The following is a 13,441-nucleotide window of genomic DNA, read 5'->3' as shown; positions in this document are numbered from 1 at the left end:
GTGTCAAGAGTTTTCCCACAGGCTAATCCTATATTTGCCTGATATTGTAGGTAAGTACACTGCTCTAGTCTGCCCCATCACAATCCCCGGGTAGGTCCTTCCCATTTGCAAGATAGGCCCAGAAGAGAGAATGGAGCAATGGTATACAGATTGGACAGAATAACAGTGGGAGCCCTCAACATGATTCCAGATCCCATGAAGTCTCATGGCACCCGAATAAACAAAGAAACAGCCTCTTGATTCTCCCCAACTATGCTTCCTTAGCAAATATTCCTCCAGTTTGAACAACATTTGGAGAAGGGGCACAGAATGTATTCTGGCTGTGTCACTTCCATGTCCAAAACCAACAGTGGCTCAGTGGCATGGGTTGACAGTTCAGAAGGACACAATTACAGCAGGGAGTGAGTGAACTAAGAAGAGAGATAATCTACCAGACCTTGTATTCGCCAACCCTACAGTAGCAAAAATATTTGACTATAAAAGCATTGGTAGGAAAGTCCAGTGAACAGACACTGTGGAGATAAACATCCCAAGTTCACACCACGGAGACTATCAACCGCATTCATTGGGATAGACTCAGAGTGGGTGTGGAAGCTCAAAGCTTCATGGGCATCACAGATCAGTGGACCATCAGCAGAAGGAGCAAACTATAAATCTTCATCATATCTCTCACCTCCCTGTGGTAACAAGACAGAGGATTAAAACTGGATCCAAGGAGGACTGAAGGGCAGGTGAGGGATACCACAAAGTATATCTTCAATTAAAGAGTGAAGCCGAAACAGTTTACAAATCTTGCAACTGACAGGTAAACAAACACATGAATGAGGAATCACATCAAACCCCCGCAGTCCTGCCACAGCCAGCAGTTAATGAGAATGGACAACTGTACAGCTAACAAAAGGGGACATTTCTATCTACAATAATGGTGGGGCCCAGCAAAAAGGTGCAAGAGATGAAGCTCAGGCACTCACAACCATACGCAGAGGAAAGTGCTGAGAGAAAGATCCATCTCGGATTCCTTCGTAGCATAGTAGTTAGCACAATTGTTTTACAGTACTAGCTGTAAGATCAGGGTTCAATTCCCTCCGCTGTCTGTAAGAAGTTTGTGTGTTCTCCCTGTGACTATGTTTCCTCCAGGTCCTCCAGTCCTCCAGTTTCCTTCCATTTTCCAAGGTGTACAGTTAGCTTTAGTAAGTTGTGGGCATGCTATGTTGGTGGTGGAATCGTGGCATACTTGCGGGCTGCCCTCAGCACAATTCTCACTGATTTGAGCTGACTCAAATGATGCATTTCACCGTATGCTACCACGTACATGTGACAGATAAGGCTAATCTTTACTTCTTTCAACCCAAGGACTTAACTGTAGGAGTTCACCTCTGGAAGCATCACATCCTTCCACTGCTTCATCAATTATTTTCTTTCCATCACAAATCAGAAGTAGGGTTGTTCACTCCCAGTTGCATGTATTTGAAATGGAACTGAAAATCATCTCCTTAATAAGTCAAACAACGCATGCACATGTATAGGCTCAGGAATTCATATTTCATACTGGGAACTTTCAGCTGACATCAGTGACCAGATCATTCAGTGATTCTATGGGCAGTAGTACTGATCAATATCCTTTGTCAATCATGCTTCCCATCTGTCCAATAATCTCTTTGACCCTCTACCATCAGGCAGGAGGTACTGTAGCATCAAGACACAAATTGTTAGGATGGGAAACAGCTTCTTTCCCCAGGCCACAAGACTACTGAACTCCCTGCTTCCTCTCAGGTCTCATCATGTATGAAGCGCCAGTAGCTTTATACTGTTTACTTTTTAAAATATGTGTTATACATGCACCTTATTATTTTGTTAATTTATTTGTACTAATATTACCTTCCAGCTAGCCTCCTTCCCCTCCCTCCACAATTTTATTCTGGCCTCTTTCCTCCTTCCTTTACAGTTCTGAAGAAGGGTCTCGGCTTGAAACGTTGACTGTTTATTAATTTCCGAAGATGCTGCCTGACCTGTCGAGCCCTCCCAACATTTTGTGTGTTGTTTTGGATTTCCAGCATCAGCAGACGTTCACATGTTTATTACTTGATGTGTTACGTAAGATATATGCAAGTTATACATACTGCGCTGTGCATCTTGATCCAAGGAATGTTGTTTCATTTGGTAGTACACATGTGCACGGTTGAATGACAATAAACTAAAACTGAACTTTTCTTCTAGAATGCTAACTTGGAGCTAACAGGTTAGACAAGTCTGCAACAACCAACAACTGATACTAAGCAGGTGCTTTAATGCTGCTGGCAAAACACAAACAGGAGGAATGGTATTACATTGGCTTGGCGTCCTCAATAATAATCAGACACCGAGTTATCCTGATTTCAATACAAGGAAATGTAGGATTTGCACTTTCAGTCCAAGCAAATAGAAGAGGACCATTACTTAGTTACTGTATGATACACATCAAAAGATAATTTCAAAATAACTTTCATCTGAATAACGTCATCAGTATACCAAAACATCTCCAAGTACCTTCACAAGTTTGAGATTTAGAAGTTGATGCTTTTTCAATTGCTTCGTTCAGTCTCACATTTCATATATAAATTAATACTCATTCTATAACATACTATCCCAAGCAGGAAGCTATAATCAATAAGACTAATTCTCCTCACCTTGAGCCGTATAAAACTATCATAGGGCGATGAGTCCAAGTAGTGTGTGCCATAGAAGAAAGCAGGAAGGACAGGTTTTTCCGGAATACGATTCAGTTTGATAGCTGAGAAACTTCAGTCCAGGGAGACAATAAAAAGAGTTATTCCCAATGTTAAGAAATTAAACATTCAACAAATTTAATCCTCTTGTGTCAGTAACCTTGTGCAGAACTACACTGGCTGGTGTCTATAGACTAAATATTGGATGAAAATGGACCCACAAATTACTTTCTTTGCAAAGTACCCAAGGCTTGTATCCGTGCACCTAAGTAATGAGTGAAAGACTAATTGCTCTGTGAATGTTTTCATGAATGGAAGAATCTCAAAGTAAATGATGAAGGGACACCCACTTAAGATGAGGAGGAATTCCTTCCTTGAAGTCTTTCATGTCTGGAAATGTTGACTCTCCAGGGGATGTCATTACGTTTGTTCAAAGTTAAAGAGTGTGTGTGTGTGTGTGTATGTGTGTGAGCGTGAGAGTGAGTGTTATATATATATATATATAGCTATCTCTCTCACACACACACACATATACACATATAAAGATACACATACACACACACACACACACACACACACGAGGATAGCATAGCTGAGGCCAATGAGCTCTCAGTTAATGATCGCATGAATAACATAGCAGGTTTAAGTGGGTCTACTCCCACTTCTGTTTCTTACAATCTTGTACTAGAATGTTAGCCAGTGTGTTCACACATCTGCAGTATGAGAATATTGAGCAATAATAAGCTCTCTCTCTCTCTGTATCTTGTTTTACGGCGGTTGGCATCCAGCTTAATGGTGCATTACCCCCACCCGCTGCTCCAGAATGTGCACTAGACATACATTCTAAATCCCTTCACCCAATCACACACACACACACACACACACAAACCTACACTTCACCCTCCCACCTTTGACCATCCTAGTATCCTATTCCTGTTTATTCGTCATATTCTATAAAAAACCCCTGTACCCCTTAAAAACGCTAAAAATACCCGGACTTGTGCTCTCTCACCCATGTCCAGCAACCCTTTTAATGTGAATTCCTGCACCCCCAACTCCCTTAGTTTATTTCTCATCATCTCTCTCTGTATCCCATACTTCCTGCAACTCAGAACTACATGTTCTACTGACTCCTCTTCCTGACATTCCTCACACAATCCTGTCTGGTGTTTCCCTACCATTTTCAATGTTTTGTTTAATGCACAATGCCCCAGCCTCAACCTAGTCCACACAATTTCCTCCCTTCTGTTTCCATTACCTACCCTAGTAACAATAATAAGCTCGATTTGATACAACCAAGCAGTGAGATTACCATGTAAAGAATGGTCAAGGCAGAGGAAGTAGTGTGTTTTTGCAGCAATAACAATAGGAGGAAGGGATGCAACCAAGCAAAGGGTTGAAGTTGATTGCAAGACATGACTGGTTCACATAAACTGTAATTATCTGCACATGCCCTGTCAATAAACTGCCAATAACCCTACTGTGCAATCACTAAAGATTATAACTAAGGTCTAGCCGACAACCAGTTTGAATGCAATTCACAAAAACTAAAGGGTCACTAAAATGAAAACCAATTTAACAGTGCGAGGAGTAAAATATATTAACACTGATCCAGTGCAGGAGAGCAATGGCTGGCATTGAGAGGATCTGGAGGGTTTAATGTTTGCAGTGTGCAACCAAGGTAAGTCGTCAGAGATACATAGTGCTGAATACAAAATTCATCTAAAGTAGACCAGTGATACAAGGAGTAATCTGTGATTTTAATTTACCTGCTGTAAAAACTGTAATAACCTCTCTGGATTGATTTCAGTTCTATCTGAACTACAATTACAATCACTCTTGGGTATATTTATTTAAAAAGTTATTGAAGCTATGACTTTATAAGCTTTGTTTTAAATTCAATAAACTGTCAATAACTAAGACACTATTAATATCTAAACATCTTTTTAATCATTGGTGAGATGGCTCTGCTATGGAGAGGGAGAATGTTGCCCAGGTTTTCCGCGTTTTGGAGGTGGACTTGGACTGTGGAGTTATGTCTTTTTTTAATATATATTCTATGTTTTTCACCTGATCTTTCTTGGTTTTTTTTGTGTGCGGGGAGAGGGTTTGGGGGTCAAAGTGCCTGTTCCATTTTTGTTCTTTTTTTGTGCAGGGAGGAGAGATTTGGGGGTTGATGACCATGCCACCTGTTTCTTTCTTGGTTTCATGGCTATCTGGAGAAGAAAAACTTCAGAGTTGTATACTTTGATAATAAATAAACCTTTGAACCTTTGGTCAGGCATTGATATTTTAAATGTTTGATGTATGAAATGCTGGGCTATGATAACCTCGGGGCGGGGAACAATGAAAATTCGTTATACTTAATGGAGTAAGGGGAGAAAATTCCCACTCCAAATGTTAACCTGCAGAAGCAACAATTGTCTTCATTTCACTCACCACGAATATTTCAAATAGCACAAAAGTTGCAAACCAACTTTACAACATTTGTTTTAAGCACAGTGAACAGAGACAGGACAGTTGAAAGAATGATAAATATAATGCCTTACCTCTCAATAAAGCTTGTTTTCATCTCTAGGGGATAGATTATAAAGTCCTTCAAAGGTTGCTTATTGAGAAAGATATCTCCCAGGAGACCTGAAGAAACAAAACTCATAAGTGATGCCAAGGGAATAGAACACCTTCAAGTGCCCACACTGTAATCAATTGATTTCATTGCAAACTTTAAAAAAATGCACTCACAAAGCATCTTTATCACAGAAGGAACATTACTACATCAAAAATGGATGTCAATCCAGAGGTGATATTAATAGGATGGCTAACACCTCAAAGGAGTATGCTTTAAGTAGGATCTTGACAGTAATAAGGAACTTTGTAAGACAACACACACAAAATGCTGGAGGAACTCAGCAGGCCAGGCAGCACCCACGGAAAAGAGTAAACAGTCAATGGTTCAGGTCGAGACCCTTCATCAGGACTTGGAAAAAGTCAGAGCAAGAAGGTGGGGGGAGGAGAGGAAGAAGTACAAGGTGGAAGGTGATAGGTGAAACTGGGAGATAGGGCAAGGAATGAAGTAACGTGTTAGGAAGTTGGTGAAAGAGAAAAAGAGCTGGAGAAGGGGGAATCTAATGGGAGAGGACAGAAGACCATGGAAGGAAGGGAAAGGGGCAGAGCACCAGAGGGAGGTGATGGGCAGGTAAGGAGAAGGTGTCAGAGGGAAATAGGAATGGGGAATGGTGAAGGAGAGGAGAGGGTGGACAATTAGCAGAACTTCAAGAAATTGATGCTCATGCCATTAGGTTGGAGGTGACCCAGACAGAATATAAGGTGTCACTCCTCCAACCGTAGTGTGGCCTCATCGTGGTAGTAGTGGGCTGACAGAATTGAAATGGCTGGCCACTGGGAAATCCCGCTTTTTGTGGCAGATGGAGTGAAGGTGCCCGATGTCGCGGTCGCCCAGTCTATGCTGGGTCTCATCAATGTGCAGTAGGCCGCACTGGGAGCACTGGACACAGTAGGTGAGCCCAACAGACTCACAGTGAAGTGCCACCTCACCTGGAAGGGCTGTTTGGGGCCCTGAATGGTAGATGGTGTAGGGGCAGGTGTGGCACTTGTTCTGCTTGCAAGGACAAGTGCCAGGAGGGAGATCAGTGGGGAGGGACAAGTGGACAAAGCAGTCGCGCAAGGAGGGATCCCTGCGGTAAGTGGGGAGGGGCAGGGGAAGGAAAGAAGGGAAAGATGTGCTTGATGAGGCCAGTACCAGAAAACTCATACCTGGTTTTCTGGTACAGGCCTGGGTTAGTAGGTTTATAAAAGATATCAGAGGAAAGACTGTCTCCAGAGATGGAGCCAGAGAGATCGAGAAAAGTGAGAGAGGTGTCAGAAATGGACCAAGTAAATCTGAGAGTAGGGTGGAAGTTGGAAGCAAAGTTGATGAAGTCGATGAACTCAGCACAGGTGCACGAAGCAGCACCGATGTAGACGTCAACGTAACGTAGGAAGAGTTGGAGAGCAATAATGGTGGAGGCTTGGTACGTTCCACATCGCCAACAAAAAGGCAGGCATAGCTGGAAGCCATGCGAGTGTCCATGGCTACACCTTGGGTTTGTTAGAAGTGGGAGGAACCGAAAGAGAAATTGCTGAGGGCGAGGACCAGTTCTGCCAGACGGAGGAGACTGGCTGGGTCTGTTGTCCAGAAAGAAGCAGAGAGTTTTAAGGCCCTCCTGTTGAAGGATGGAAGTCCATGGTGGAAATGAGACGATCAGGGCAAGGGAACTTGAAGTCATTGAAAAGATCCAGAGTGTATGAAGTGTCATGAATGTAGGTAGGAAGAGACTGAACCGGGGGTGTGGGGGGAGTGAATAAGACAGAGTGGAGGTATGCAGACACGGGTTCAGTGGGGCAGGAACAAGTAGAAACAATTGGTTTACATGGACAGTCAAGTTTGTGGATCTTGGGTAGGAGGCAGAAATGGGAGGTGCGGGGTGCGGGAACCATGAGGTTGGTGGCAGTGGATGGGAGATTCCCAGAGTCGATGAGGTCAGTGATGGTACAGGAGGCAATGGCCTGATGCTCCTTAGTGGGTTCCTGTTCAAGGGGTAATTAAGAGGAGGTGTCTGAGAGTTGGCGCTGGGCCTCAGCAAGGTAGATGTCAGCCCGCCAGACTATTACAGCACCCTACTCTCCCCCCATCTGTGAGTTTGATGGGGAGGTTGGGATTAGCGTGGAGAGAAAGAGAACAGCACATTCAGAAGGAATGAGGTTTGAATTGGAGAGAGGAGAGTTAAAGTCGAGACTGTTGATGTCTCGCCAGCAGTTAAGAGATAAAAAGATCCAGAGCAGGCAGAAGGCCAGAGCGGGGTGTCAAAAAAGTGGTGGGGGTGGTGAGTGGGTTTGTAAGGCATTGTGATAGAGAAGGGATGTAAATAAGACTAGAGTCTCTAACTGACAACTTAGAGAATTATCAGGTTGGCGAATATTGCAGGGTAAAAGAACAGACAGCAGTTCAAAGTGATTTAAACATGCAATGAGAATTTCAGTTTGGAAATCAGAGTAATTTAGTATGTTTAAGGTTTTAGGAAAACAACATTTGAAGGAGTTACTATCAGAGCATTGGGTTTTCCCTGACCCAAGTCAAGGGAAGGCAAAAGATGCAAGGCTTATAAGACAACATTGAAAGAGGCCTTGAAGTTCTGATGGGCTAAAAACTACATATTTTGCAAGTGATCACATGAAGTACTCTCTTAATTTAACTACCTTAGCTGAAAGTTGAAAATAAAAATTTATCCTTCTAGTACCACCTTGAGCAAACTGAGGCTTGCTTACCCTATTGAAAAATGACCCTCTGGTGCATAACAAGACAGTCATTATCAGAGGGAAAAGTCTTCTCATGTCTGAAATTAAATCTAGATAACAATCTAGTTATCTGAGCCCATCAGATATTTGTATTTTTGTTAAACTGCACAATTCTTCTTGGTAGCTAGATTTTGTATGTGGGAATTAAAAAGAAAGTAATGGAATAGCTTAGGGAATTAGTACATTGTAACCATGTGCTGCACAACACTAACTATGTTGTCAATCGCCATCTTAGCAAATTACCTTTACGTTGTTCATCAAGTTTTAAGCCATAGTTCACTCTACCACGGTTTTCCACCAATAAGCTTAAGTTTAGTTTACCCTTTAAGAAAAAATAATCCAGTTTTAATAAAGAAACAAGAGAATTTCATAATAAAATTAATTTCTGAAATCATTATTGTAAGTAACTGGGTAATATTAATCTTATTGCAAATTACAATGGAAATGAGCAATTAAAAAAGGGATAATATAAAGCAGGCATAACAGCAATTTAAAAATCACAGAATAGAAGTGGTATGTCTCCACAAATGGCCAATTACAACAATAAGACACGTTACCAAATCTCACATTGCTGGAGCTCCACATGTAGATGGAGGAATTGTGGCTTTGGTTTAGCAATAAGACATAGGAGCAGAATTTAGGCCTTCGAGGCTGCTTTGCCATTCCATCATGCCTGATTTATTTTCCCTCTCAACCCCATTCGCTTGCCTCCTTCCCCTCCCCATAAGCTTACATGTACACACATATTTTTCTCTCACACACAGACACACACACACACACACACACAAATATAACAAATGCCTTTTTTATTCTGAGACCCTCTGGCCTTAGACTACCCCACTACTTGATATATTCTCTCCATATCTACTCTATCTAGGCCTTTCAATTTTTCCACATGGTTTCCACATTTTAAATGTTTTTAAGACTAGGATTTTCCAAAGCCTGCTGGCTGTGTACAAGTGTCACTCTGTTTTGGGGGTCGCACCACAGTGGGCCAAAATAAAATTCTTAATGTAATTAGCTAATGTAGGCATCTCAGACTGGGTTTATTGTAAATCATTTACCTTCTGCCGAGATCGCCAAATTAAACACACCACTTGCAAAGTTAGGTGATACATTTAGCTATAAGCTGTTAAAATCTTCAGCTTCAAATTCAACTACTCCACTATTACCTATGCCAGCCTTCCATTTTGATCATAATATGCAATATTAGGCAATGCCAATGTTTTTGTTTGAAGTCTGAATCTCACTGAAGGTTTCACTAAACAAACAGAGCCCATTCATTCAATTTCAATTACAATGCATGAGTTTACATAAAGATTTTATGTTTCAGTTTAAAATGTCCTTTGCGATATCAGATATTTCACAACCTACATTCTGGACTCTTTTCAGTGTCACTCTTGAATTTACCACCGTAACTGCATCTAAATCAGAAGTTGTGCTCCAAATCTTCCTCTTGTGTCAGAGCATAATCTAAGCTAATATTAAAATACAGTACAAAGTACTTCATTGGTTGAGATACACCAACTTTTAGATGAGAGTCTAAATCATGTTCAGCTGTTGGAAAAGAACACGACAATTAAAAACACAACAGAGGGACAAAGGACAAAATTCACAAGTAGGTACAGACACAGAGAGATCAGAGCATATTCATGCAGAGACAATTGAAATGACATGGCAACATTAAGAAAGCAGAATGGAGAAAACAAAGCATAAAGATACAAGAACAAGAGAGATTTGAGGCACCTTTATTTCAGCCACAGCTGATTATTCTACCTAGTGCTGGGCATTGGACTCCAGTAAAAATGTGAAGACCTTTGAAGTAGTGCTGAATCGGGGCAGGGATGGAAATCCAAGCAACACACACAAAATGCTGTAGGATTTATGGAAAAGAGTACAGTTGACACTTCAGGCCAAAACCCTTCAACAGGACTGGAGATAAAAGCTGAGGAGTAGATTCAAAAGGTGGGGGGGGGGGGGTAGAATGTGAACTTGTCGACTTCATCCTCTTCGCCTCCAACCCCGCCCCCAGATTTACCTGGTCCATTCCCAACACCTCCCTCCCCTTTCTCGATCTCACTGTCTCTATCTGCAGAGACAGCTTATCCACTGATGTCTATTATATACCCACAGACTCTCACAGCTACCTGTACTTGTAAAAACGCCATCCCCTTCTCTCAATTCCTCTGTCTTTGCCGCATCTGTTCTCAGGATGAGGCTTTTCATTCTAAAATGAAGGAGATACCCTTGGTTTTTCAAAGAAAGGGACTTCCCTTCCTCCACTATCAATGCTGCCCACAACTTGCTCTGGATCTTTTATCTCTTAACTGCTGGCGAGACATCAACAGTCTCATTTATTTCACGCATGTCTGCTCTTACCCCATCCTCCCGCCATCCTACTAGGGGTAGGGTTCCTCTTGTCCCCACCAGCCTCTGCATCCAGCACACAATTCTCCGAAACTTCCGCCACCTCCAATGGGATCCCACCACCAAGCACATCTCTCTGCATGAACTGTTTGTTCTTCTGCCATTAGGCAAACGTTACAGGAGCATCAAAGCTAAAACCACAAGGCTACTAAACAGCTTCCTCCCACAGGCAGTCAGACTGCTAAATAGCTGCTCTACCTGACTCTGTTTTGGACACTTTTAACTTGCACTTGATTTTAACTGACATGTGGCTGTTGTGTTTTACTATTTATTGTTATGTTTATTATTTAGTGTTGCGTTTGTTATCTTATGATTGCACTGCTCCTGAGAAACGCTGTCTCATTCTGCCCTGCAGAGCTGATGTACGGTTAGAATGACAATAAAGTTTTTTGAATCTTTGAATCTTGAATCATTCCTCCCCCCCAACTTTCTGCTTTCCACAGGGATCGCTCCCTTCGCGACTCCCTTGTCCATTCATCCCCCTCATCCCTCCCCACCGATCTCCCTCCTGGCACTTACCCTTACAAGCGGAACAAGTGCTACACCGGCCCCTACATCTCCTCCCTCACTACCATTCAGGGCCCCAAACAGTCCTTCCAGGTGAGGTGACAATTCATCTGTGAGTCTGTTGGGGTCATCTACTGTATCCGGTGCTCCTGGTGTGGCCTCCTGTATATCGGCAAGACCCGACATAGATTGAGAGACTGCTTTGCTGAGCACTTGTACTCTGTCCACCAGAAAAAGCTGAATCCTCCAGTGGCCACCCATTTTAATTCCATTTCCTATTCCGATATGTCCATCCATGGCCTCCTCCACTGTTGTGATGAGGCTGCATTTAGGTTGGAGGAATAACACCTTATATTCTGTTTGGGTAGTCTCCGGCTTGATGGCATGAACATCAATTTCTCAAACTTCCGGTAATGCCCCCCACTCACCCTCTCCTTCACCATTTGCCATCCCCTTTTCCCTCTCTCACTCTATCTCCTTGCCTGCTCATTGCCTCCCTCTGGTGCTCCCACCCCCTTTTTCATTCTTCCATGGTCTTCTGTCTCCTTCACTAATTAACTTCTCAGCTCTTTACTTCATCCCTCCCCCTTTCAGATTTCACCTATCACCTGGTGCTTCTCTCTCCCCTCCCCCCACCTTTTAAATCTACTCCTCAGCTTTTCTCCTCCAGTCCTGCCAAAGGGTTTCGGCCTGTTGACTCTTCTCCTTAGATGCTGCCTGGCCTGCTGAATTCCTCCAGCATTTTGTGTTCAACAGGAGAAGAAAGTTGTTCTCCTTGTGAAAAAAGGACATAGATGATCTGAGAACATAAAACCTAGGAAGGCTTTATGTTAGATCAACAGAGGGGTTAAAAACCGGAGGTCATGGAATGCAATAATTTGCAAAAGAACCAAAAGAGATGACAAAGGAAAACCCCTTTCACTCAGCATGTGGTTCAAATCTGAATTCATGTCAGGGATTCAACCATGGTGTTCAAAATCGGAACGTGGATCTGTACTTGAAAGGAAAGGGGAAAAAAAACAATTGTAGGGTTATGAGGAAAGGGTAGGGGGTGCAACTAGATGAGGTGTTCTTGAATAGAGCTAGCAGGCGCTTAGTGAATCAAATAGATACACTTTGTGCTGTAGCCATTAAGATTCCATGAATCTTCTCCCCATGGAAAGTGCTTTATTTATTATGCAAGACTTTCAGTTGACTTATGTACTGTTCCACAGATCAATTCGTTACAGAAGTTCATTTAAGTAGTACGAAGTAAAACAATAACCAAGTGCAGAATAAAGTATTAGAGTCATAGAGAAAGTGCAGTGCAGGTAGTCAAAAAGGTGCAAAGTCATAAAGAGGTAGATTTTGAGGTAAAGAGTCCATTTTGTTTCATATTTATCCCCTGGTCTATTGCTTCAGAAAATGCTGAACTTGATAATTATCTCATTTGCTCTATACAAATTCCTCTGCCCGTTTGCTCACAATACAAAGTAAAGGATCAATGAGTTTTGGATGCCCAGAAGGGATGAAAAGCATGACATGAAAGTGACCTCACCTTCTATTGTAATCAATATTCTTATAATATTGTGATCTTACAACATGATTTTGTATGGCTGCTACCTTTTAAAAGCACCTTTAAAAGAAATACCCATTTGCTCCTTGATCTAAAAATATGATATTTTAATGGCATTCACCTTAATGTCTGGGACAGTCAATTCCACATTTTTGTAGTCCAGGAATCCAATGGAACGATCATTAAGGAATACCTGGAAAAAGAAATGAACTAAATTATGCAAATAGAAACCAGGAAGCATGGACAATAAACTCCTAACAGAAATGGGACAGAGCAACAATAGGTGCACACAAAGTAGCAAAACAAACACAATGTGATACCATTTTACAAGTTTTCCCTTAGGTCATAGAATGAGGCCATTCAGCCCATCAAATCTGAGAGCAGTTCCCTCGAACTCATTCCTCCACTTATTTCTCCAGTTAACCTATTTTCCCCTCACAAGTGCCTTAATTAACTCCTGCTACCTGCATATACGACAAATAATTTACACTAGCCCATTGATCAACCAGCCAACGCAAGTTTGGGATGTGGATTCCACTGGAGTACCCAGTAGAAGTTCCCACTGTCACTGGTAGAACATGCAAACTATACACAGTCTGCACTCGGTAACACCTAACCGCAGTAAACAATAGTGATGGTGACGATGCTGGCAACTTGTCTTACAAGGTACTGGGCAGAATTATCTGCTCATTATTGTTCAGTCTCAATCTAGAATCAGTTTGTAGGTGCCCAAGGCAGAAACTGCATTGGCTGCAAGAAATCACCATACATCCTCAGTTACAAAGTCCTCTATCAGAACCCCGTATTCATCCTCCCTTTATACACCTAACTATTGCTGAGTCATCAGAGAATTTCTATAGATGAGGACTCAGTGTTGTATCTGAAGTCTGAA

The 13,441-nt window shown here is 42.1% G+C and overlaps 2 protein-coding genes across 3 annotated transcripts in view; one reads left to right on the top strand and one right to left on the bottom strand.

Moving 5' to 3' along the window:
- Positions 1–5,172, top strand: part of LOC134341026 (galactosylgalactosylxylosylprotein 3-beta-glucuronosyltransferase 1) — a 208,162-nt gene extending 202,990 nt beyond the window's left edge. Inside the window, exon 7 of one of the 2 annotated variants that reach the window (XM_063038750.1) lies at positions 4,861–5,172. The gene's annotated coding sequence lies outside the window, so the exon portion shown is untranslated. Of the gene's footprint in view, positions 1–1,945; positions 2,181–4,860 lie in introns of those variants that run through there. The other variant, XM_063038747.1, reaches the window with a different exon arrangement.
- glb1l2 (galactosidase beta 1 like 2) overlaps positions 1–13,441 on the bottom strand; it is a 75,819-nt gene that overhangs the window by 3,213 nt on the left and 59,165 nt on the right. Inside the window, exons 14-17 of the mRNA XM_063038745.1 lie at positions 12,671–12,742; positions 8,304–8,382; positions 5,255–5,342; positions 2,667–2,778 (exon numbers count right to left, since the gene is read on the bottom strand). Coding sequence (XP_062894815.1) covers positions 2,667–2,778; positions 5,255–5,342; positions 8,304–8,382; positions 12,671–12,742 — 351 coding nt within the window. The remainder of the gene's footprint in view (positions 1–2,666; positions 2,779–5,254; positions 5,343–8,303; positions 8,383–12,670; positions 12,743–13,441) is intronic.

This window comes from Mobula hypostoma, chromosome X2, assembly GCF_963921235.1.
Source record: "Mobula hypostoma chromosome X2, sMobHyp1.1, whole genome shotgun sequence".
NCBI classification, from domain to species: domain Eukaryota; kingdom Metazoa; phylum Chordata; class Chondrichthyes; order Myliobatiformes; family Myliobatidae; genus Mobula; species Mobula hypostoma.
This window is presented reverse-complemented; position numbering and strand designations above follow the sequence as displayed.